We start from the raw sequence: 27,052 nt of genomic DNA on the forward strand, positions 1-27,052 counted from the left end.
AAAGGTTGCATGCGTGTTTCATGGTTTTCCTTATTTTCAGCATCGCACCCCCTAAATTTGTTTCCGCACCCCCTCAGCACCCCTTGATGATTAATCCTGGCGCCGCCGCCGCTGAGGATGAGCGATGATATGAAGAGGCTCTCACAAAAAACACCCATGCCCATGCTGGGATTCGAACCAGGGACTCATTGCGTCGTAGCGCGCTGTGCTAACCACACCGTCATGGGGACCAGCTGAATCACGTAATCATCGGACAGTAGTGATTAACACTGTCGTCTTGTAATCGACCCCAATATACACAGTACTAAGGGTGCAGCAATTTAGGGGTGGTGCATTTTATAAAATCGACCCACTGAGAATTGGAATATATGCGAGAAAACTGGCCCAGACGAAAGAAATTATTATCTCAAAACATCAAATTGTTTTTCAAGGTGCAAAAGGAAAAGACGGTAGGAAAATCGACGTTACTAATGGAATGCAAAATGAAAATATATTTGAAAACCTACCGAGAATCGCTCCTTAATTGAATTGATCGGGCCTCCTCGATGGCGCAGTGGTAGCGTCGTCGCCTTGTAATCAGGAGGTCCCGGGTTCGATACCCAGTGGAGTTACATAGTGGTTCAGATCCCACTTTAAACTGTAGGTCCAGTCCCGATTAGCCTTACTGTGCACAAAGTGGACTTATAACACCAAATCAATCAATCATTAATTGAATTGATAACACTTTGGACTTATAACACCAAATCAATCAATCATTAATTGAATTGATAACACTTTGGAACCAACATAAAACAAGTTTTTCAGGAGACAAAAATTATTTGTCTAGTACTTATTAGAACTATTTTGAAATAAATCCTTTAATTCCCTGTTAGTAATACCATAGTACACTGGCAACAACAATTTTCCTTGTTATGGAGTGGTATTCCAAAAAAATATAGACGAATTTTATGATTGTTGTGTCCTCACCGAAAATCAAACCCATTTCTTGATTACAAGGCAAGAGACTTAACTAGTAGACTATCTGGAAAGTACTTAATAGTTCAGCATAACAATACATATCAAATTTCCTTGGTACAGCAACAGGCCCGGATTCACATATGTGAAGCCCTGTATATAACTACAATTACATTTACAACTTTTAGGTCAAGTTAAGACAGATGGTTAGTCATATTATTTATGTTTTACGTTTCAAATATCTCTGTTTTATCATTTTGTGAACATTTTCAAAGGAACCCCCAGTCGAGGCTCAGGCTCAGAGCTGTAGCTCCCTTTTTAAATCAGGGCATAGGGCCTACCCGATGGCGCAGAGGTAGCGTCGACGCCTTGTAATGAAAGGGTCCAGGGTTCGATCCCCGGTGGAGGCACATAGTGATTCGGATCCCACTTTAAACTGTAGGTCCAGTCTCGATTAGCCTTACTGTGCATAAAATGGACACCAACTCAATCAATCAGGACCTGCACAGCAGCCTTTTCACTAGATGACGACTGACCAAAGACCTATCCACTTCACAGATATCCCATGGCGTTCAAGAAAATTTAAGTCAATGCCCGGTTGTCTTCACGGTGTTGAGCCAGCAACGATATTTGTGTCCCCTTAAGACTACTGGCACCTCCAATCACTAGCTTACTCGAGAACCATAAATTTTAAAATATACAAATACTTTAAAGGTATAAACGTCAGTGAAGTGGCAATGACATTAACGGCATCGTCGATACAGATATTATTAATATTAACGATATTAAATAATAAGTCTTTTGCTTTGCTATTGGGATATTTTGTCATGAGCAGAGTTAGGATTTTTAGGTGCCACCTTTTTTTCGTAGTGAAAGTGAAACCGCTCTGGAAGGACTCAGTGTGTGAAATGTTGCCTCAACGTGAGAATGGAGCTATTTTTACAGCACCTTTTTCCCCTTTTTTGATAACCTTTCCCCTTCCCTCCCTTTTCTGGGACATTTATCTATTTTCCCCCTTTTTCGTGTTCTTAATCGCTTTTCCTCCCCTTTTTGTGTCCTTTTACTGGTGTTGTTAAATATATTTCCTCAGCAAATCATTGAATTTTTATTTTATTTTTTCGCGACACTTTTCTCTTTAAGATGTTTTCACATTGTTAACTGAAATTAAATGTATTTAAACTGTGCTTGATTGTTTCCTATTTGAAATCAACAATGGAAAGACCGCTACTGATATGCACCAGATCGCCGTTATTTTTTTTTTAAGATAGAAGGAAGAAGGAAACGCAGTTTGGTATTGGAAGCAGTGAAGCAACAATGTGTTTCTGAAGTGGTGGGTTTCACGGTTCATGTGTGCGCAGTGGACAGATATTGTTTGTGGATGTAAGTTCCTTACCTGCTTTTTCACTATTAGATCCTGTTAGTGCATGTACTTTACCATGCCGAAAGTGCCCAGATCCCGATTTCTCAGTCTGGCTCAAGAATTTAAGCACGAGTTCATAGAAACTGATGGAACTGTTATTCGATGCACGGTTTGTGATACGGGAATCACATTAGATTAAAAACACCAGAGAGATCGCATCCAGCAACATATTTCCAGCTCTAAGCATCAAAAGAACAAGAATCTGCAAGGAAGTAAATCTCGGCAGCCTCTCTTACGCAATGCATTTGAGCAGTGTTCTTCCAAGAACCAAAATTTGAAGGAATTTAATGTTGACTTGTGTGCATCTTTTGCTCGCTGGGGATCATGGATTGAGTGTGCTGCATTTCTGTGTGAAAATTTTGAAAAAATTAAGGAGTTTGTGCTTTCCCTGGATTCAACCGACGCAGGTGCAATTTCCAAGACACAGCAACTTCTCCTCCCAGACAAGATAGACGATTTGCAAAAATAACTATTTTGTGTACATTCCTACAAGTACCTGTCGACAAACATCAAAAGCTTAGAAGAACAAAGCGTCGAAAAGGAAAAGCAATGGGATATCTTTACTACTGTGAGGGGGCAGTTAGATGGTTTTGCCAGAGACAAACTTGAGGCTAGTCTTGACAAGAATCCGGACGTTGTGGAATTTGCCACTTCCACAGAGTTGCCATTCCGAGTGAATATTAAGTTTACCCCACTTGTTTCTGTGGTTGTAGGAGAGAAGCTTCAGATTATATAAAGATATTTTATCTCCGAAAAGAAACAAACTCACTTTTAAACATTTAGAAATGCTTAATGTTGTAAGGTACAACAGCTTTGTGTTTTTCCCCGACTCTGGCGAATAACTGTAACACAACCTATGTGTGTGATGTGTACACAGCTTCGAGTGAATAGCTTAGACTAATAAAATAGGAGGGAAAGTTTTAATAAGTAGTATAATTATCAGCACCTTTTTTGCCCCTTTTTGGGTCTTATTTTAGCACCTTTTCCCTTCCTTTTTCCCAATGAAATTTTCCCCTAAAAATCCTAACTCTGGTCATGAGCATATTTTGAATGCCATTGACCGACTATTGTGAAAGGTTTATCATTGATAAACTTTCTCTAGAAATGACTTTTATTGATTCGAATTTTTGAAAGTAGTTGTAGTTGGGGCTATCCACGAGTAAACAAAAACATATCGAATGGCACACACAATTGATTGTGGAATTGTAGCAAAGCAACTTCCGGTTCACTACTGCTATATAACCAAACCTAAGTTCAGTGGCGCAGGAACGGGGGAGTACAGGGGTACATTGTACCCCCTAAATTTTTGAAGGGGGGTACTGTACCCCCTAAATCCGTAAATCGAATTGTAGAGTGCCACACACGTAAATTTGCCGTTGCGTAGAAACGAATTTTCGTTTCGTCTCCCTCTCTCTTAGCATCACGTGTTCTACCCTGCTCGAAAACCTTCGCTATTGTTGCCATATTGTCATTCCATTCCTGGACACACTCGCGCAAACATCATTGAAAACAATTGAATAGCGCTCCAGCTCGCGGTTCCCACCGTTCGGCAGGGACGGTAATGTGGCAATATAGCACGGCATAGTGGTTGCTTGTTTTATGCAGTGCATGTTCATTGGCTAGCTAGTAACTAGTGTTGCCAACTGTAATAATGAAGCACTATTTCTGTCACGGAAGGGGAAAGGCAGGTAAAGTGGCGGTGAGTTTTGTTGGATTGGAAGCACCATATTTTTATTTTATACTAAGTATTTGACCGGTTTGACGTTGTGTGCGTGTATTGCGTGTGTGTATGTAAAAGTGTGTGTTTGCTAATGAACGTTAAATTCCATAATGCCTCCAGTTCTGTCGAAGTTGAAATCAAAAACCTTGCATAGCCAAGCTCGGGAAATTCTAAGCAATTCAACTCTGGCTCCGGCAGGTGTTCTTGTAGAAATTGCATAGAGGAGGTTGTCATTTTTGCTGCTTAATGCGATAGATATTGTTTTCTGTGTTAAAATTGCCATGCTTTGATGGGTGACCAAGTTCATAGCAGGGCCGGCGGAAGGGGAGGGCGAACCGTGCTATCGCCCAGAGCGGCAAAATTTGAAGAGAAGAAAAAAATAAGCCTATTGAAAACTGTGATCGAGCGAGATATTCTTTTGCGCTGAATAGTATTGAAATAGCATAAGAAGTCTCATTATTTATTTTATATTTTGATGTTTTAGTTAGGAATATATTGATTTTCAATTTTCCGTTGCTGCGTAATGACCGGGGGCGGGGGGCGAAATAGAGCGGCATCTGCCGCCACCTCCCAGGGAGGCAAAATGACTAGCGCCGGCCCTGGTTCATAACAAAAGAAAAAGCCGCGCAGCTTATCATCTAGTGGCAGTATATGTACTTGTTATTGTTGTCGAAGCCGGCATCCTTTGTAAATGTACAACAAAGGCAACAGACTGTCGCCGATGTCAGAGAGGAAATAATAATACTGTTTGAGGAGGAGTGTTATGGTGCAATTGTAGCGGTTTAACACGTTGGCATGTTATTATCTGCCGTTGCAGTTCCATACCAGTGTATACGGGTTTTGGGAGTGAAAAGTTAGAACGCCACCAGTGCATTAATGCAATGAAAAATAATATATATATATATATTTTTATTTTGTTTGAAATCACTCAAATAAGGAACCGTATGAAGAAGTCTTCTTTGCAGCATTTTTGGTAATTTTACTTATGTGTTAGTTCATATTTTGCGAATTTTTAGTCCATATGTATGTAGCTACATACAAAGCCACTTGTTAGTACATATTAATCCTAGTCCTGGTATAATGCATGACGTTTAAAACTCAACGTTAGATAGACCTGAATTCTCTAATTTTATTGTTGTACGCAACAGCTGTGCATCGGCGCACTGCAGCGATTTTTCTATCTGCTCCATTGGCAACACTGCTTCTTTAGTTGTTTCGCGCATCGCACGGCAGAAATAACTGCGCTGGACTCTACCCCCTTTACCCCCCCCCCCTTGGTAATTTGACAGCAGACGCAAGGTGCTACTGTTAAAAGAACCTATTTTCAGTTCGCCCAATAAAAAAGTGTAGCTATATTGTTTATAACTTATAAACATTATTTTCCTTACCACAGAAATTCAAACCATTCTAAACTTACTCTACTATTGAGCGACCACAAGGAAAAAACCTTGGACGAAAAGTCCCAGCGCAGCTTTCCCTTCCGTTCAGCTCGGGCCATAAGGAAGCATGGTTCACTCTCCCCCTCCCCTCCTCGCGGGAGTACGGTGCACAGGAGTCGCGGGTGTGCGCAGATTATTTTGCTTGTGGTTCCACTAAACATTGTGGTTGCTACTAGTTAGTTCATTGAGCTAATGGAAACCTCTTTAAGGAGATGGGAATTGTTTAAAATGTGTGTGAAACGATGGAATCAGATTTGCTCTCAGAAAATCACGCTGCAGACGAATGCTCCTTTGCGTAAGGGGCTGGGGGGGTACACTTTTCTAAAGAAATGGTCGCGTCGATTCCAAGATAAGATACAAACCTTCAACAGAAGGGTATATGACTGATCCCATTTTCTTTTGAATATTTAAAATGGAATTTTCCAAAACGAAATACTTACACGAACGAGACGAGAAACTACAGACCAACTTAGGGGGGTACAATGTACTGCTGTACCTCACCCATATTTTTCATAACTTTGTAAGGGGGTGTTCGGAAAACTATACTTAAACCTATATATTAAGAGATTTTGAAAATAGAGTCCCGATTAGCCTATCTGAGCATGAAGTGAATCTAGAATAAGTTTTAATGACTTCAGAGTGGAAACCGAAACAAAAATTAACACAAACAAGAACGAGAAGGACCTCGCCACACAAGAGACGAAATAAGGCTGTGACAATTTTCGACTCATCGCATCGCGATATCATTCCTAGGAGAAATGAAATTTTTCCTAGACATTTAAACAAGTTGCAATTGGCGTTATTATCAGAAGGGGGGTGGGATTATTTTTACCTATGTATTAGATATACTTATAATTGGACATTAATTGTTTAAAATCTAATTTTGGTATCGAATGCAACACAAACACAACGCCATTTTAAGTTAAACCCTAAAGTCAATATGTAAGAAAATTACATTAGTCAGATGAATGCACGAGATAAATGAAATTCACTGCAGGTTCTATTGGAAGATTTTGGATTGGATTCGCAAGGTCTTTGAGTGAGATGAGAATGTTTGATTGATTTATTTGGATTATTTTACTTCGCATTTCTGCCACTTTTGGCTAATCGCAAATATGAGGATGGGCGATGATATCATAAAATTGATGAACACTCACATGCCCTACCTCTAGCGTCAAAGCGCGTTATGCCAACCCCTCCGCCACGGAGGCTGGCGAGGTGGGAATGTGTTTTGGATTTTCTTTGTAGATGCGAAAATCTTTAACTGTGACGCGCACATGCTTATGCTTACTTAAAGTTTACCTTTTCACATAAACGAGAAATTGACAAGTCACCCTAAAACACACGCATGTATCTGCATTTAATACCACTACATACGAAAAGAGGCCTTGGGCGGTTCTTCATATTGTCCACCAAAGATTGAAACGGAAAAAAAAAAAAATTTGAGCGTATGCCTTTCCTTGCTTCCTCTGACATCTGAAGGGTTTCGGTTTTGCATATGTAATCATAGTACTTTCAGTGCTTGAAGAGTGTCATTAGGTACAACTAATTATATAACAAATAAATGATTTGTCAAATGTTTCACAAATATTTCAAAATTAGACTTCTTACAGTTGGTCGGGAACCATCTCAACTCATTTTTTTCCTTTTTTTAATACAACTACCTACAGATGTATGAGTAAATACCAAATACATCTTCTAAAAGACATTGGATGTGGTACACATCTGCCATAAATTGTTTAAATATATTTTTATGCGTAGCTATGGGAATTTAAAATTAGAATGAAGTGAACTGAAGTGGAACTCTATAAGTATGATATATTCATAATGTGGTTTCTATATTCAGTGGGTGGGAGATGATTATTCCTGGTTGGGGTGGCTCAAGATCCTCCTCACTCCCTTTAATCTCAACCTGCATTAAAATGAATAGATGTATCTTTGTTCGCAATTTTCACATTTCGAACTCCTGATTTTCCGTTCCGTTAAATTCAAAGAAGGCCATAACGAAGTCCAGAGCTTTATATGTTTCAGAATTGTTATCTGGTCTTAAAATCTGTTTAAAAAACATAAATTCTAAGAGAAACAAAGAAAAAATAGTTATGCAAATTTTGCATTAAATAACAGGACATTCGTGTGTGCTGTTCTAAAATAGAATATTTCCCATGGCTTAACATTATACCTAAGTATCAAAGACGTATTTAGGAGGGGGTGCGGACACTCCCCCGAAAGACTTACCAAGAAGTAAAAGTAAATAATCAAAATATAATTATTTAGCATTTATTATAGAGCATTCCCTGAGACTTGGCGGAAAGCGGCCCGGCATCAGCGCTTGTCTTTCCCGGTGAACGGGTCCGCAACAGTCGCACGCTACAGTCTGTTTTTTTAGCTCTCCCTGCCTTCGCTCTCTTTCCCATTCTGTTGACGTTGCAGACTGACGACAGTATAATCTTCCCTCGGAAGTTATGTTGTGTCGTGTCCGTGTGTTGAAGATTGTGGCTTAATATGGCACCACAAAAGTTTACATTACAACAAAGGATTTATCTTGTCGAGTGTTACTTCGGAAAGAGGAATTGTGGAGAAGTGCGACGACGTTCTGCAACGAAATTTCCTAGTGTTCCCGTTCCACATAGGACCACTATATTAAACATCGTAAAAAAGTTTAGAGTAATAGGGCCAGTTCTGAATAAAAGTGGAAAGAAAAATGGGGAAATCTAAAAAATAAAGTATACAAAGACAATCCGCACACCATCCATGAGTTAAAAGAGAGTATTGTACGAGAAATCGGGAGAATTACAGTAGACGAACTTGCACGTGTAAATGCCAATTTCCTTGGGAGATGCCAGGAATGTGTTGCAGCAGAGGGACATCATTTTCAACACCTTCTGTAGTCAAGGTTAGCACACAATATGAAAACTATAATTTTAATAGCCGACTCTACCGACTGTCGCGGACCCGTTCACCGGGAAAGACAAGCGCTGATGCCGGGCCGCTTGCTACCGAGTCTCGTAGCGAATGTCAGGGAATGCTCTGTATAATCGATGCTTATTTCCGCTGAACTTATTGGAAGGCAAGGAATTTGGCTCATACGGCTTTGAAGGGTTCCAAAAATTTATGCACAAAACTAATGATGATATCCATAAAATATTAATCAGAAACTTTACTTTTCGTTAATTGGATCTAACTCCTTATTTGTTATTCAATAAAAAAAAATCTATTTGACATTAAATTCCTTGCCAGGGCAGTTGTTTTTATGCAAATCTTGGCGATCTTAACTACACGTAAGCTAGATAATGAATATATGCTTTTATATCTCTATTATTTTACTTTTACCTATTCATGTAATAACAACAATACAATATTAATTAACTTACATATTTAATTAATATTTTAATTTAATAAAATATAATTATTATAATTATAATTATTTATTATTATTATTGTTATTATTATTGCAACACTTGGTTGGACCCCCGAAATGTATTTGTAGGTGCAGTAGTATGTGTGTTTATATATATGGGAGGCTGAATTTTGTACCCCCCCAAATGAAAAACGTTCCTGCGCCACTGCCTAAGTTAAATGTATTCCCAGAACTTTTCAATGTTTCTCTCTACTTGGCTGAAAATTTACGTGTTTACTCCATTTTCACTTGAAAACAAATGCCGAAATGCTATCCTCAGCAGTAATCAAGGAGTTTCGGGTTCGATACCCGGTGGAGGCACAAGTGGTTAGTATCCCACTTTAAACTGTAGGTCCAGTCCCGATTAGCCTTCCTGTGCATAAAGTGGACTAAAAATGTTAAAAAATCAATCTACCTTCTGCATAGGTTGGTAAATTTCACATCGGTACTTTATCAGCTTTATCAGTATCGGCAAAAAGTTCATATAGGTTCATCCTTAATATGTGTGTGTGTGTGGGGGGGGGGTCTACGCACCGGATATCTTAAACGCTCCTGCTTCACTGCATTTGTATAAAATACGTGCACGAAAAAAGTTGATATTTAATTTATTTTTGCTGCATTATGAGCATTATCATTCCGAAGGTATTTACTAGGGTTGCAACTCCCCACCCCCTCTTGACTCGTCCTATTTATATATTACAATAGCTATTTTTATAAGCATCGTTACCTTTGATCTATTGACGCGTCCCCCTCTGTCCTCCCCGCTAACGACGCCCATGGCTGTAAATAAAGTTCACGATTATCATGAGATTTCGTGTTCTATACAATTCCCTGTCACGGAGCGCTGGAAGCCCAACTTCTAATCGAAACTGGAGATGACCAAACGAACCCGGATACATGAATCGGGGAACCGTTACCCAGATACATCGGCTTGGATTTCTTCATGGATTCGGGTTATTGTTGATGTTATGTTGTCCGGATCCTTGAACAGTTTCCGAGAATCTTGAAACACAAGATTCCGTTGACGGGAGACGTTACAGAAACTGATTCCAGAAACCCCACGAGGAGGCTTGACTGACTTATGGCCAAGGAATTGATGTCGTCTCGCTGTGTCCAACATCTCCGGACCATGGCAATGCATCCATTACGTCACCGACCTCGATTCCGAAGAACATAAAGTGCAGCCCCCTCGGAGCCAAAACACGTGCTCTTGAATCTAGTGAAAGGTACGGATGTTTGCACATTTTCTTGCATCTTCACCACTGTCCTCTGACTACTGGCAGAATGCCCTGAGCAAATGGTACTTCCAAATGGAAAACTCACAGTGCATACAACTTGAAAGACATTGTCAACAACCACAAGCTCTGCTAGATAAAGAGAGACCTGTTCCTGCCGTTACATTTGCAGTAAATCGATACGCGTTTCGGGGCAGGGATTACCAGTGTTCCCCTTTGCAATAGATGTAAGAACCCTTCGCAACCCTGAAACGTCCACGTGCCCCCAGAAAATGTTCTGTATTTTACCGGAAATACTTTGATGACAAATATTGCAAACATTTCTCCAGTAAATTTTACATACAGTTTAAAACGCCATTCCTGAATTTGCAAGGATGAGAGGTATGGCTAATAATTTCATTGCCCGCCCTGTTGAAGAAAGTAGGAGACTTTCCCTCCCTGCACATCAGCTCAAAAATTCGGCCTGATTGACTGGTAAGTGGTTACAGCTCAGTGGCGTGCCCAAGAGGCTGTTGATGAGGGTCACTCATAACCCCCCTTTGGCCCAGTATTTATAAATAGAAAAAAGAACGTCAAAGACAATAAAAGATGGCAAAATGAGGGCTGACTACTAAAAAAGTACACGTAACCCCCCTCCCCCCAATCCTTTAGAAAATCAGTCCACATTCCCTTGGGATATCAATTTCAACTTTTGAAGTTCTTTGAAAAAGATTCTCACTCCTGCATTAGTTTATAAAGACCTTGTTGTAATCTATTGTATAGTTGAGTGTGACAGAAATGGAAAGCTAGAATTTCAGGATAAAAGGCTAGTAACACAAGTAGTAAATATTTTATAATACACGTAGTCAACATACTCTAAGAATGTAACCTTTCAAAACTCTGCTCGTCGTTCTGACTTTCTGTGGTTTTCTCCATTTTCAGTAACGGCAGTGGTGGCCATACTTTATTTTCAGACTTAATTAATGCTGTGCTATGTGGTGAATAATAATAACATAATGTAATAATGAGATACAGAAAAGAAGAGAGAGCTAGAGAAACAAATTACTTCTCAAGTATTTTCCATTCTCATTTGTCTACCTGCATGAGCCGAATTCCCTTCGTGTGCAGTCGTCTACTCGCAGGCCTGTAGCACAGGCTGACACTGCCATCAGCCCCCTTGACATTAGGTCATTAGGTAGAACTATTTTTTGTATAATTTCTTTGCAGTGAAAATGCAGACAGCAGCTATTACATTCATTCATCTTGTTTATGAACCGAAGTCTAGGTAGAAGATTCTCTCTAGACTTTAGAAAGTTCTTTTTTAAGGGAACTTCTTTATCTGTACCTTCGCTGCCCCTTCCACATTTGCATCAAAGGTCAACAGCTCCCAATTTTTGGGAACAAAGGGGAGTTTTATTGCTTCGGGCAGGGGTGGAATGTACTGTAGGCGATTGAATATTGCATATTTTTTCTTGTATGATATAAATATCTGTAGCGTCGCACAATCGGCAGAAGTGGGGTATGGTTGGTAGACTACAATGTGATCCTCCCAGCTAGATCCGAGGGATTCGCTGACTGACAGGTGAGGTCCTCCATTCATTGGATTGGATTGATTTGGTGTTTTAAGTCCACTTTATGCACAGTAAGGCTAATTGGGACTGGACCTACAGCTTAAAGTGGGATCCGAACCACTATGTGCCTCCACCAGGTATCGAACCCGGGATACCTTGATTACAAGGCGAGGATTGGGGAGGCCCGGTCCTCCATTCATATTGGGGGCTAGGCGTAGAGCTGACAACTCTGTACTGTAAAAAGACATGTCAAGAAACAGCAATATGAGGCCATGTTCCCAAGGTAAAATATTCTGGAGGTAAAATAGTCCCCCATTAGGATCTCTGGGCGGGGACTACTTTGGGAGATCCCTGGACTAAGGATAAGATCCACATTAGGAATAAGGATATTAAATTAGGCACCTGGAATGTTCTGAGCCTTTACCGGCCTGGGGCATTTCAGTGTACAGTTAATGATATAGCTAAATATAAATTAGATGTAGTAGCTGTGCAGGAAGTTAGGTGGCCAGGAGAAGGGAATTGTAAAACTAAAAATTATACTTTTTTTCTATGGTGGTACTGAAAATCATAATTTTGGAACAGGCCTTTTCATAAATAATAGAATTATCTCAGCTCTTAAAACAGTAAAATTTATTAATGATAGGATATCATGTGCAGTTTTACAGGGTAGGTGGTATAAAATTATTTTAATAAACATACATGCAACAACGGAAGATAAAGATGATAATACTAAAGATGATTTTTATGCAGAGTTAGAACAGGTCTTTGATAAATTTTCTCAGTAAGATATGAAAATTCTGTTAGGTGACTGTAATGCACAGATTGGCAAAGAAGATACATTTAAACCCACGATTGGTAAAGAAAGTCTTCATGAATTAAGTAATGATAATGGCATAAGATTGATTACTTTTGCAACCTCAAAGAATTTAATTGTGAAAAGTACCACTTTTAAACATAAAGATATCCATAAATATACCTGGTCTTCTCCAGATGGTAAAACTCATAATCAGATAGATCATATTCTCAGTGATAAGAGAAGGCATACTAGTATAATTGACGTTCGTACACATACAGGTGCTGACTGTGCCAGTGACCATTATTTAGTAATTACTAAATTAAGAGAAAGACTCGCAGTGATAAATCATAAGCAACAAAATCTAAAAGTTCTAAAATTTAATACAGGAAAATTTGCTGATGAAAGCATTAAGAAAGATTACCAAATTAAACTGTCCAATAGATTCGATGTTTTACAGGATTTAAATGATAATGAAAATATAAATGAAACAGACGTAAATAAGAATTGGGAGCACATACGTAATGCAATAGAATCAGCAGCTAAAGAAAGTATAGGATACCATAAACCAAGAAAAAGTAAGCCATTGTTTGATAATGAATGTCATAATCTAATAGAAATAAGAAATCAGGCTAGACTTAGGTGGTTAAATAACTCTCATGATACAAATCTAAACAATTATAATAGAATAAAGAGAGAAGTTAACTGCACGTTTAGAAGTAAAAAAAGAGATTACTTGAAAAGCAAAATTAACGAAATTGAAACAAACAGCAAAAACAAAAATATCAGAGATTTATATAAAGGTGTAAATGAATTTAGAAAGGGGTGGCAACCTAAAGTAAACTTGATAAAAGATAAAGACGGTGATTTTCTAGCTGACCCAAGCGATATTCTAAATAGATGGAAGAACTACTTTAATGACCTTTTAAATGTCCATGTAGGAAATAAATCAGAAGTAAATGAAGTGCACACAGCAGAACCTTTAGTTCCAGAACCTAACTTGACTGAAGTTAAAGATGCTATTAAAAGGCTAAAGAATAACAAAGCACCTGGCATTGATTTAATACCAGTTGAGTTAATTAAATATGGTGGAAATTCGTTAATATGTCAAATTCATAAATTAATTTGTTTAATATGGAATAAAGAAGAAATCCCTCAACAGTGGAAAGAATCCATAATTGTTCCTGTGTTGAAAAAAATGTGATAAAATGAACTGCAATAATTACAGTGGAATTTCTCTACTCTCAACAACATATAAAATATTATCTAACATTCTTTTAACAAGACTAACCCCATATGCTAATGAAATTATAAGTGATTATCAATGTGGATTTAAATGTAACAAATCAACTACATATGAAATTTCTCACATCAGACAGACACTTGAAAAAAAGTGGGAATATAATCAAAATGTCCATCAGCTATTCATTGATTTAAAAAAAGCATATGATTCGGTAAAAAGAGATAAATTATATAATATATTAGTCGAGTTTGGAATACCGAAGAAGCTTGTTAGTATGATAAAAGAATGCACCAGTGAAACAGAAAGTAAAATTCGTGTGGGTATTAATGTGTCTGACAAATTTACAATTCATGATGGGTTAAAACAAGGAGATGCATTATCTCCATTGCTCTTTAATTTTGCCTTAGAATATGCTGTTAGGAAGGTAAAAGAAACTAAAGAAGGACTAAAATTAAACTTTGTGACTTAGTTGTTAGCATATGCAGATGATGTAGACTTATTAGGGAATGATATAAATACAATTACGAATAATGCTAAAATATTTTTCAAAACTGCTAAAGATTTAGGTTTGGAAGTTAACAAAGAGAAAACTAAATATTTAGGGATGGGACCGATTAATAGGTACTCTATCGGTATCGGCCGATATAGGCATATCGGTGTATCGGTAAAATTACCGATTATTATACCGATCCGATATATCGATAAATATCTTATAATTTAGTGCAAAATTCTGCCATCTTGTTGTAATTTTTATGGACAATCTCGATGCTCTACTTTCTAAAAAGTAATTGTCTAAATATTGAACTTCTTTTGCAATGCAGTCACCTCGAAACACACATTTGTTAAGGAGATCAAGGAACATTTCATGTTCTTTAAGTACCATATCTAATTTTATATCGGATCGGTAGAATATCGGTTATCGGTATCGGTAAATTTTATATCGGTACTTTATCGGTATCGGCCAAAATTTCATATCGGACCATCCCTAAAATATATGCTTACAGGCCGAAACCAAGTGTTAGGTAATAATCAAAATCTAATGATTGATAACAAGTCGTTTGAACCAGTTTCCAAATTCAAATACTTAGGAGTAATATTAACAAATGAAAATTATATTAAAGAGGAAATAAAAAGTAGGCTTAATTCAGGAAATGCATGTTACTTCTCTCTTCATAAACTTTTGTCTTCTCGTTTAATATCTAAGAAACTAAAAGTTAAAATATACAAAACATTAATTTTGCCTGTAGTATTATATGGGTGTGAAACTTGGTCCCTTACATTGAAAGAGGAACTTAAATTGAGAGTATTTGAAAATAAGATCCTTAGGGAAATATTTGGACCTAAAAGGGATGAGGAGACAGGTGAGTGGAGAAGGTTACATAATTTAGAACTACATAATTTGTATTCATGTCCAGATATTATTAGAATAAGTAAATCAAGAAGACTTAGGTGGGCAGGCAATGTGGCATGAATGGGAGAGGAAAGAGGAGTTTACAGGACTTGTTGGGAAACCTGATGCTAAGAGACCTGTAGGAAGGCCAAGACGAAGATGGAGGGACAACATTGAGATGGACCTAAAGGAAATCGGTAGGGATTGAAAAAAGTATATAGTAGATCTTGCTCAAGATAGGGAAAGATGGAAGGCCTGTGTTGCTGCAGCCATGAACCTTCGGGTTTAAGAAGACTAGAGAGTTAGTTAGTTAGTTAGTTATCATCAAAAGTAGTATGGAGTGTGTAGTACGGGATGATGTCAGTAGAAGTCAATTAACACGTCAAGAGATGTTTTAGAAGATATAGATATAGTATTTGCATGGTATTTCTAAATTTTATGTTTTACATTAACTTGATGATCCCCTCCGCCCCCCCCCCACACACACATAATTTACCTTCATTAAATTCTGTTAAAGTTTCGAAAATGGATTTGGTCTACAAACCTCCCCCCCGATAACTCGTGAGCCCCCCCCCCCCTGGAGATCAATTCTAGCTACGGACCTGTCTACTCAGCTCCTGCAATTTGAAGACTTCATTTTCTAATGTATTTCTAATATGGCTTTTCACATTGACTTTCTATAGAACGATCACAAGAAAAGGTACCTTCGGCTAAAATACTCTGTGCACCTCCCCTCCATCAGTTCAACTTGAGCCATAAGTGCCCCTCCCCTTTACGCAAGGGGAGAACATACAATTTTTAATAAGGAAGTATTTTTACTTTTTTGTGCAAATTACCAGGGATCGCAGGTTTGAATCCTGGCCTGAGCATGGGTGTTCTTCATGAGTGTCCCTTCATCAATTTCATCATATCATCACTCATCCTCATCTTTGCAATTAGCCAAAAGTATGATAAAAGTGAAGTAAAATAAATCAAATCAATGAATCAATCAATACATATATTTTTTTGCAAATTACAACCACTCTGAAAATATTGCATATTTTCCCATCTTTGCAGATGAGATATATCTAGCAGTACTAATAGCTGAGTAACACAATTTAATATTATATATTGTAATATGTATTGATTCAAAATATAATAGTTATTGGATGTATTATTCATTGTTTCAGGTTCTAATGTGGAAACCAGGAGTGGTGCTACTTTTTTGTGTGTTACATGGTTGCCCATGTTTACCAGATACACAGGGAGCAGAATACTTACAATCTGTTATCAAAAAACTACAAGATGAAAGGACTCCAACTTTGTCTCTTGAATCCGAACAGGATCAGCCTGTTGAAACCCTGGAAATTCAGGCATCAAGCCTTGACCCACAGGTAGCTCCTGCTCCGCCATTAACAAAAGATGAATTGGCAGCACTTTACCAAGCTGCCATACAAAAAGGTGCAAGTCTTGATCTGTCACACTTGGCAAATTTGGGTGGATCTCTTTCTTCACTTGGGGATCCACAAACAGGAACCTTAGCTGGATACTACTATTATTTTTACCCTATCAAGAGCTTCAAGCAAGCTCTGGCAGAAGATGATGGAAATCTTCAAACTGCACAGCAGTTCTTTCCTCAAACACATGCAAATTATGGATTACATCCTCCTGGGAATGAAAAATCCATTGAGCCATTATTTATGGCAATTGCTGGTTTCATTGCAATGTCAAGCTTATTCTTATTAGCAGTGCTTTTTTTTCCAAAATTTGGTCTTCTGAGGTCACGAGGACTTATTGTTTTAAAACATGCTCCAGATGAACTTGCAGCACTAACAAAGCTAGTTATGCAAGCTGTGGAGGGAAATGACTGTAGTCGTAGAGTTACATGTGAAGTAGGGAAAGCTCTAAGAAGACTAAAGGTTCCTAGCAATTCTGTCAGGTAAGAAATAATTTATTGTCTTGCGTGTATTCACAAACATATGTAACCTCTTAGCCAAGCAAATCACAACCAATTATTTAGTAACATAATAACACAATAGAACATAAATAATGCTTTAAACAATTATATGACATGTATCTATAAAGTAAGGTCAGACTGGCTATAAAAACAAATGAAAATAATTTTCAATAGATTCTACATACCTACAACTATTTTTCGACATTGTTGGAATACTTCTCACAAAAGTGCACCAAGTTTTGTATCGCCTGTGATGAACCATGTTCACACCTTCTGAGAGATCATCCTGCTCAAGAAACTTCATGAAGGAACATTTTCAGATTGAGGAACACTTGGTGTTAAGTCTGGGCTGTGCAGATGATGATCAAATTGTTCTTAGCCAAATCTTGCGATGAGGTTTGCCACACAGTAGAACATTGCATTAACATGAGCTGCATGTCTCACAATGGTATTTGTAGCTTGTCAAAGGATAATGGAATACATGCACACGGTTGTGCCTACAGAGATACAACATTCTACAAATAAGGGATACAGAAACTAATGCCACACAGTGCCATGTGTTCCAATAATGGCAAAACTAGGGCTGAGCTGATACCACTATTTGCAGATACCGATACCCTAACCGATTCCTACTGATACCATTACTTGTATAATTCCAGTATAAAATAACAAAGGCTAGTTACAGAGTCATGCTAACTTATCACATCACAAGGCATGAATATAGAAATATGATTTGGGGAGCCAGTTCAAGCCAAGTGTCTCAGAAATATAATAATAAAAGTGTTTCTATTTAATACGTTAATATAATACATAGGTCTATTCAAACTAATTTGTCCTTAGTTACTGCGATGCATATGGAGTAATGTTGTATATGTAACCACAGACTAAGAAACGGATGAAAGACAACGTTAATACCTATTTTGTTCTTTGTTTCTTGACTAAAAAAATTGTTATTGTTATTATTACATGAATAGGTAAAAAGATGTTTCATAGAGATATAATAGCACATATTCATTATCTAGCTTATGTGTAGAAACACATAAAACATGTGTGTAAAAACAACTGTCCTAGCAAGGAAATGAATGTAAAAAAAAGTTTTAAAAAATGGATATTTATGAATAACAAAAAAATTATGTTACTTCCAGTTGACGAAATGTAAAGTTCCTGATTAATATTTTATTTGCATTATTATGAGTAAAAAGCAAGTAAGTGTAAAGTGCTCCTCTGTGCTTTGCACCATGCTATGAAGGCGTATAGGGGGTGTGGGGTTAGGGCCCCACACTTTCTTGATCTCGGCCGAACTGGGGGTTATGTGATCAGCACCATGCCCCCTGGCCACCTTTACCCCCAGAGTTTCTTCCAGGTACCCACTTTATACGATGCTGGGTGGGCACCGGAGCTGCTTGAACAGATTGAAAAAGTCTGGGTTCTCCCCTGCCGGGATCAAACCAGGGTCTCTCTCATGGTAGTCAGACACCCCAACGACTGAGCTACCGCGGCTACTTATTATTATAAATAAGGTTTACATAAATCTTTAGAACGGCTTCCCCAATGGCTTACTAGTAATGTTGTTGCCTTGTAACAAATAGGTCCCAGGTTCGATACTCGGTGGAGGCACACAGTGGTTCGAATCCCACTTTAACCTGTTGATGAAGTCCCGATTAGCCTATCTGTGCATAAAGTGGGCTTGAAACAGAAACTCATACTCAAACTCAGTCTTCTTTAGTACCGTCATTCAAAGCCACATGGTCCCAATCTAATCTCGGGGAAAATAAATGACCCTCATTTGTCGATACCAGCAGTCACACAAAAGACTGTCATAGAAGGGAAGAGGACAAGAAGAAATTGCTGAATCCATTTCCCACTTGAACATATCTAAAACAAAGCTAATTTCACAGTGACCTTCATTCCTCTTTAGCAAGAACTCCACAACTATCTGACCCGGCATTATACTCCATGAGGCCTTAAAAAGATCGCTTCGCGGGCTTGCAGCAGGCGACAATATGGGGGGGTCTGTGAATGAGCGAGCCCGGTTGCCACAGCTAGCTTTCTGCACCCTTCTGGAAGGGTGAGTGACCTTGGCCTGTTTGTTCGGCTGAGGAGCAGACGACACGAGAGTATTGGCAATAGTGTGCGAGCGACGTCTGCTGTTAGCCCGTGAAACGCTCCTTCTAAGGCCTCCTGCAGTATAGCACGGTGTGTGGTTTACTAAAATCATCCACTTATCTTACCCCCATGAGCTTTCAAGCAAGAATTGGCTATGAATGGTTTATTTTATTTCCACAGCATTAACTAAGCAGTTCCATGCTTTCATGGTCACATTTGGGTTCAGCTTTCACTTACCCATGCCCTTGATCTTGTCATCTGCTTCTTGCCAGGAGGGTGAGAGTTTGTGATCCAATGTTTCCAGGAAAATCTATGTGCTGGCCTCCCAATCTGTCACAAGGAAGGGTGAACGAACTTTTAAAGAGGACAAATGTTGAGACGAGCTGTTGCTTTTGCCTGCTCATCTAAAGTAAAAAGTAAAGTAAAGTGTTCCCCTGTGCTTAGCACCACGCCATGAAGGCGTATAGGGGGTGTGGGGGTAACGCCCCACACTTTCTTGATCCGGTCGTAAGTGGGGGTGATGTGATCAGTACCACGCCCCTGACCGCCTTTACCCCCCAGGTTTCCCCAGGTACCCATGTTATTCGATGCTGGGTGGGTGCCCAGATTTGAACCGGCTGGGGATCAAACCCGGGACCTTTAGCATGGTAGTCAGATGCGTTACCGACTGAGCCACCGTGGCCACATCTAGCCACTGAAAATCTATGGTATCGGTAGGAAAAAATACCGCTGGTATCAGTATCTGCTCAGCCCTAGTAAAAACTACGCTGCAGAGTAGTAGAAGGTATATAGAATCCATTTGAAATAAAATAACTTGACAATTACTTTTCCTTTGTTTTTTTTAAAGTCAATTGAAAACTAAATAATTCTTGAAGCTTTCCTGGCAGCAAATATTGAAGAGCTTTTCTCGAGCAATCAACCAGGTGATTTCCGAACATGCTTCGAGATTTTGAGAGCTAACGTCACTCTCATCTTCATGGATTGAAGTTCAGTGATATGTCAGGGTGAAGTTATATGTATTTGGTGTGGGAGGGGTCCGATGTAGGTGGCGTTTCTCTGATGTCCGTGCTCCCAGTCGACTATCGCTAACCAGGCTGGGTCCAGTTCGAGTCCCGTGTCCCTGTTGAGGTTTTCCTTTTCTTCGTGAATGGCTATTCACGATTAGAGTTACCACCTGAGCAATAGTGTCACTTCCAATATGGCCGCTCTATGTAGGATAAATCTGTGTTTACATTCAGTAGTAGTACATAATAGCAGAGTGTTGTCATTGCTAGTATGGAAGAGACATTTAAAATACACGATATTTTTAAATATTGCGAATGCGATGTGAATTCCAGGAACTATAACGAAGGTGAAGCTGTACCGAGAGCAAAGCATTTAATTATGATAGGCAAAAATAACACGGAAAACGCAGACGAAACTAATGTATATGCATTGGTTCTTCAAAGCAGTGCTGTTTCATCTGCACTTCGGTTGTTACTGGGGCTCTCAGAAACGATTTGAAAATAAAGCAATTCACCTGTATTACATAGCTTGGGGAGGAGAAAAATGTAAACATGCAGTTGCAGTTCTTTCCCCAAAGAGGCAAGCTGGTTTAATAACAACACAGGATAATAATAATAATAATAATAATAATAACAAACAACAACAATGGCAACAATTTCATCGAGACTATCTTCAGTATTCACTGAAAATTGATGTACTGAATGAAACAGCAACATTATCATGTCAATTTCCTTTTTCTGACTTACCATTATGATTACAGACATTAATTAATTCTCAAACTATTTTCATCTTCGCACTTAATCGACTTGCACCTGTTCCAAATTACATACATACTGCATTGTTTTCGAAGAAAAAATGTTATATTCATAAAGAACAATTTAAAACTTACTTTCCCAATCAGAATTCACTCCAGTTACTTTGATGAGTCGCCCATTAATATCCGCCACAGCAATTACAATATAAAGGAACAGCTCGAAGCTGAAATAAATAGATCTGAAAATGGCTTTAAATTATGTCATCTAAATATTCAAGGTTTACTCAACTCCATAGATGAATTTAAAGAAATGATATCGAACTTAAACTTTGACCTGATAGCCATTACAGAAAGCTGGTTAAAACCGAATATTAGTAATAATATAGTAGACATCGAAAATTACACATTAGTTCGACAAGATAGATTAAACAAATCTAGAGGTGGTGTGTGCTTATACATTTCTAAATCGCTTAAATGGAAACTTTTAGACGGGTTCGTTAATAATGATATCGGCGTAGAGTACCTTGTAATCGAATTAACTATCGATAGGAAAAAAATTGGACTTATGGTAGCATATAAACCCCCAAATGTCAGCTATACTCACATCAGTCACGTAGCAGATATCCTCCAACACCTATACTTAAATTACGATTACTTCATTGCGTTAGGCGACTGAGTATCAACATGTTAAGAAAAAACGAAAGCAGTACTAGACTCCTTCAGAGTATAATCAAGGAAGTTCACGGGAAACAATTAATTACCAAGCCAACCAGAGTGACAGCGATGTCAAAGTCATTAATTGATTTAATCGTTTGTTCACAAGATTTAATTGTAAAGCAAATTGGGCAGAGCGAGTTACCTGGAATCACAGATCACCATATAACATACTCCATATTTGACCTGTACGCACCAAAGCAACCTAAAAAAATTATCAAAATTAGAAATTTCAAAACCATGGACTTGGACAAGTTTCGTAAAGACGCGGAAAATGTGGAATGGTGCAAAATCGAAAGAAACGAGGACGTAGATGCAGCGGTGGAGGCCTTGAATGATAACATTATCAGATTAATAGATAAGCACGCCCCCCAGCGAAAAATTCGTGTAACCAAACCTCCCCCCTGGATTTCAAATCAAGTAAGGGAATTCTGGAAGTTGCGCGACTTCTTTCATCTGAGATATGTAAATACAGGAGACCCAGACGCTCTCCTATCGTACAAATACTTCAGAAACAGAGCCAAAAAAGCAGTCAGAAACGCAAAATTTAAGCACTATAACGAAACGGTAAATATGAATGTAAAAAATGCTAAAAATTTATGGTCTAACCTCAGAAGCCAGGGACTTTTACCAAATAAAAAGAGTAATGCGCTCTCCTCAGACACATTTCGGCCGAATGCGGTAAACGAGTTCTTTGTTAAGCCGAGTGCACCCTCAGATAACAATGCAGCGGTGATTGATGAAACCAACACGTATCTTGAGCAACCCAACAATGACACGTTCTTTTTTACCCCAGTAAGTAGCGAACAAGTACGTAAAATTTTTAACAAAATGAAATCAAAAGCGTGCGGTTATGATGGCATAAACCTAACTGTTTTACAGTATTGCATCCCCTTTTGCTTAAAAGCTCTTACGCACATTATTAATCTTTCCCTTTCCAAAGGTTGGTTCCCTCAAGAGTGGAAAAAATGCGAAGTAACACCTATACCTAAAAAATCCAACCCCACAGAAATAAAAGATCTACGACCTATTAGCATTCTATCCACAATGTCCAAAATACTTGAAAAAGTAATTTATGAACAAATACTTTCACATATTCAAGGTTTCCTACCACACTTTCAATCTGGTTTCAGAAAAATGCATAGTACTTGCACTGCGCTGGTAGATATCGTAGACAATGTAAGTAAAGGAATAGATGAAAATGAAGTTACACTTTTAGTCTTGTTGGATTATTCAAGAGCGTTCGACTCGATCAATCATGAATTGCTATTGGCCAAACTGTATCACTATGGCGTTACCGGAAACGCGTTAAATTGGTTTCGATCATATCTCGGCAACAGGAAACAACGTGTGAAATATCGGGAACCGGAAGTCACATACTCTAAATGGTTAGTTGTTCAACTAGGCGTCCCTCAAGGAAGTATATTGGGTCCACTACTATACATGATTTACGTAGCTGATTTCGACCGCGCTGTCCAATATTGCCACTACCATCAGTATGCTGACGATTCGCAAATCTATATTCAGTGTAATACAGAAAACTACGATAATGCGATGACCAAACTTCAATTCGACCTTGATGCTATAACAAATTGGTCACGGAGGAACTCCCTTCAATTAAATCCAACAAAATCTTGCTTCATGACCATAGGAACTCATGGTACCCTTAAGAAACTTCACAAAAACGCACCTTCTCCTCCAACTCTTGGCAGTATACCGCTAAGCGAAGTGGATACAAGCAAAAACTTGGGGATTGTGTTCGATAGACACTTAAATTGGGAGCCACAAGTCGAATTTATTGTGAAAAACTGTATGGGGAAACTTAAATCTCTGTATCATTTAAAACATGCTCTGGACGCTAATGTTAAAGATCGTCTTATGCAATCACTCGTCCTATCCACATTAGACTATTGCGCTCCAGTGTACAGTAATATATCCCAGGGCTTAAACTATAAACTTCAAAAAATTCAAAAATTGTTGTATACGTTTCATGTTTAACCTAAACAGAAAGGAACATGTATCCCCCTATTTAAAGAAACTTTCTTGGCTAAACATTAACAATAGAAGAAAATACTTAACACTCACCTTGATGCACAAAATACTTAAGAGTGGCTCCCCAAAATACTTATCCGATAAGATCTGTTCTCGTAGAACATCAGCCGAACATAATATCTGCAACAAGCACAATCTAAAAATCCCCAAACATAAAACCGCCACATATAACAAGTCATTCATTGTTACAGGGATCAGGGAATGGAACAAACTGCCTGCACCTTTGACTAACATTATTTGCCATCGAAGTTTTAAGAAAAATCTGAAGAACTTACTATTGTCCCAACAACTTAATTAACCTTCATATGTTAACAATTGCACCTGCACTTATATATCATATAATGCATACCTAACCTACCCCCCCCCCCCCGCATACACATTGAACTACCGAAGACTTATTACTTATCTTTACTCAACAGTATATATACTAATCTATTCAATGTATTATTTTATCATTGTATAATCTTTATATTATCTTTATTGTATTATCATGATCATTTTGTGTTTTTTTTTCTTTCTTTTTGTTTTTATTCATTTATTGTATCTTTGACAAGGGTTGGTTGTAAGAACGGCCCATGAGGCCGAAACACGCCTGCTTAAATAAAGACCATTTCTATTCTTCTTCTATTCTATGGTAATAAAATCATCTTTCGGAAAATAAAGTGAACAGACTCGTGCGTTCTTCATAATTTCCTTGTCGCATTTCAGTTATGCCAGTCTTGTCAATCAGTTCTGTTTTCGCTGATTTATTTACAAATTTCATTTTGTTGATTCCACGGGGTGGAAAATACATGTAAGCTTTTCACTTCTCCTGACCCACAAAATGATTTAGAGGAAAAAGTGAACAGTAGACCTTACTTTTTTGCATTTTCCCTGTGCTTTGAACGGCTTCAACACAGCGAAGTGTCCTACTTGGAGTGGTTCCTGAAAATCCCACCAGATGGTATAACGGATAATTTTAATCACGAATTGCTTCTTTGATGAGAAGGTCCCAGTAATTTGATGATCTCGGTGGTTGTGAAGTCAATTCTATGGCTCTCCTGGATGGAATGTTCTGCTAACCCTGATTTTTCTGGATGAAATTTCTTTGCAACATTGTTCAATTGTCCTCCCCATTTGTCCAATGTAGGCTTTACCACAGGAACAGATGATAAGGTAAACCCCGGGTGTCTTCTGTCCTAGGTCGTCTTTAGGATTTGGAAGGCAGCATCTGACTTTCGATGGCAGTTTGTGGATCAAACACAACATCAAGACAACTATATTTTGCAAAGAACACGCCAGCCAGCTACATCAAGAATTTTCATTCCAAAAAAATTGGGTTAGCAGAACATTCCATCCAGGAGGGCCATAGAATTGACTTCACAACCACCAAGATCATCAATAAATCATCACGGGGAAAGGAAAATCTCAACAGGGACATGGGACTTAAACTGGACCCAGCCTGGTTAGCGATAGTCAACTGGGAGAGCGAATATCAGAGAGACACCATCTGATTGGCCCGCCACCTACATCAGACACCTCCCGGCCACACCAAATACATAGTATAACTTCACCCTGACATATCTCTGCACTTCAATCCCTGAAGATGAGAGAGACGTTAGTTCTCGAAAGCTCGGAAGCCTATCCGGAATTCACCTGGTTGATTGCCTGAGAAAACTACTTTTGTGATACGTGCCATATTTGAGCTTGTGATTGCTCCAAAAGTATTAGCGTCACAGAGAGATTATCTTCTTAGTAAGTATTTCAAGCTCAAACATAATAGTTCAGAACAGCAAACATCTCAAAATAAATTATATATGTCTTATTTTTACATCACTTTTTAGCCATTTTGTTTCATTGTGGTGCCAAAGATTGGATAAATCATTTATCTATATCAGCAGTAGCAAGTAGTATGACAAGAATATTATTGATTCCTTTTAAAGTAAGTTAGTTCTACATTATAGCATTCATCTTTTCAGTACTTTTTTTTTAAAAAAAAATGATATATGAGGCAATACAAAATATAGATCTCAACTCTTATGAAACTGCCAAGGGTGACAATGAAGATCTCAGGGAAAGTGAACAACCATAATGACATAAGTTTTATATTAGTACAATTATCACCATAAATCTAAAATAATAGGATTTTATTCTTTCAGCATGTAGCAATACTGGTGATAAATGAATCACCATAATTGGTTTTGACCTATGTGGGAGAGTAATTAGAATAAAGCACTGCAAAGTCAGGGCTCCTGGGTTTGAATCCCAGCCTGAAAAGGAGTGTTCTTTGCGAGTGTCCCTTCATCAATTTCAGCATATTATCACTCATCCTCATTGTTGCAATTAGTCAAAAGTGGCAGCAAAGCGCTGCTAAATAACAAAAATACAAATACCATAATTGGTAACTAGATCATATTCATTTTAATTATACACCAATAATTAAAATAAATTCACCATTCTAAACAGCTAAATGATTTATAATTTATACCATTTTATTGGGATTCATTGGCTTCTTCCATTTTGAAGCACATTCAATAATCCCAATAATTGGGCAAGTAAGAATAACATTGGTGTTTTGACAACATATTTTCAGAAACTGATCTAGAGTGCAGTGTAAGGGTGCTTTCAGACATGCAACAGGTGACAAGCGATATGGAGATTTCACACCAAAATTACAAGTGACACAAGACCCCATCTAATCTGTACAAAAGCATTCACTGCACATGTGCTATCAACAGGCCGAGGCCACAGAATGCACAATATTGAGAAAACACCACAGTCCAGTGGTGTGCATGGTACAAGGGACATGTGAAGCTTCTCATGTCAGTTTGGTATGAAAGGTGGCATTTTTTCCAAGTTACTTATCTTCATGTTTTGGGAATAAAAGTTGCGGTTGATAATAATTAGACGTATGCAAGTTACTATTTTTTTTTTTTTTTTTTCGAAACTTACTTGTAGAAGTTCTATTAATTTTGGTGGTCTCTGCCACCATCTGCTTGGGAACTCACTCTACAAGAAAGTTTCATGGAAAAAAAATTAGAAACTCCCTTATGTCTAATTACTTATGTTGCTTGTTGTTTCAGTCTGAAAACTACATGAGAGGTGACAACTGTAAAACCTGCCTTTAAATCAGTTTTACTACATTAATTTTTATCAGAATGCAAATGTTAAGAAGTTCAATTTATCAGTACAAATTACAGTCAGCTTCAGTTTCTCAATGTGTTTGAGTATTCAAAGCAAATGAACTAATAGCTATATTTGTTATCGGTATTTGGAATACTTCTTAGTAGCAAAAGCAGCTCCAATTTACAGAAAACAATTAAAAAATTAATAAAACCAAGTTGACATATAACATATAAGTACAC

General features: G+C 38.1%; 1 protein-coding gene across 1 annotated transcript in view; it reads left to right on the forward strand.

Annotated features, from left to right (window-relative positions):
• LOC145984351 (uncharacterized) overlaps positions 1-27,052 on the forward strand; it is a 51,609-nt gene that overhangs the window by 21,192 nt on the left and 3,365 nt on the right. The window contains exon 2 of the mRNA XM_083118008.1: positions 16,311-17,059. Within this exon, the coding sequence (XP_082974134.1) occupies positions 16,317-17,059 (743 nt within the window). The 5' untranslated portion in view covers positions 16,311-16,316. The remainder of the gene's footprint in view (positions 1-16,310; positions 17,060-27,052) is intronic.

Source organism: Lepisma saccharinum, chromosome 2 (genome assembly GCF_977018435.1).
Source record: "Lepisma saccharinum chromosome 2, izLepSacc3.1, whole genome shotgun sequence".
Taxonomy (NCBI): Eukaryota; Metazoa; Arthropoda; class Insecta; order Zygentoma; family Lepismatidae; genus Lepisma; species Lepisma saccharinum.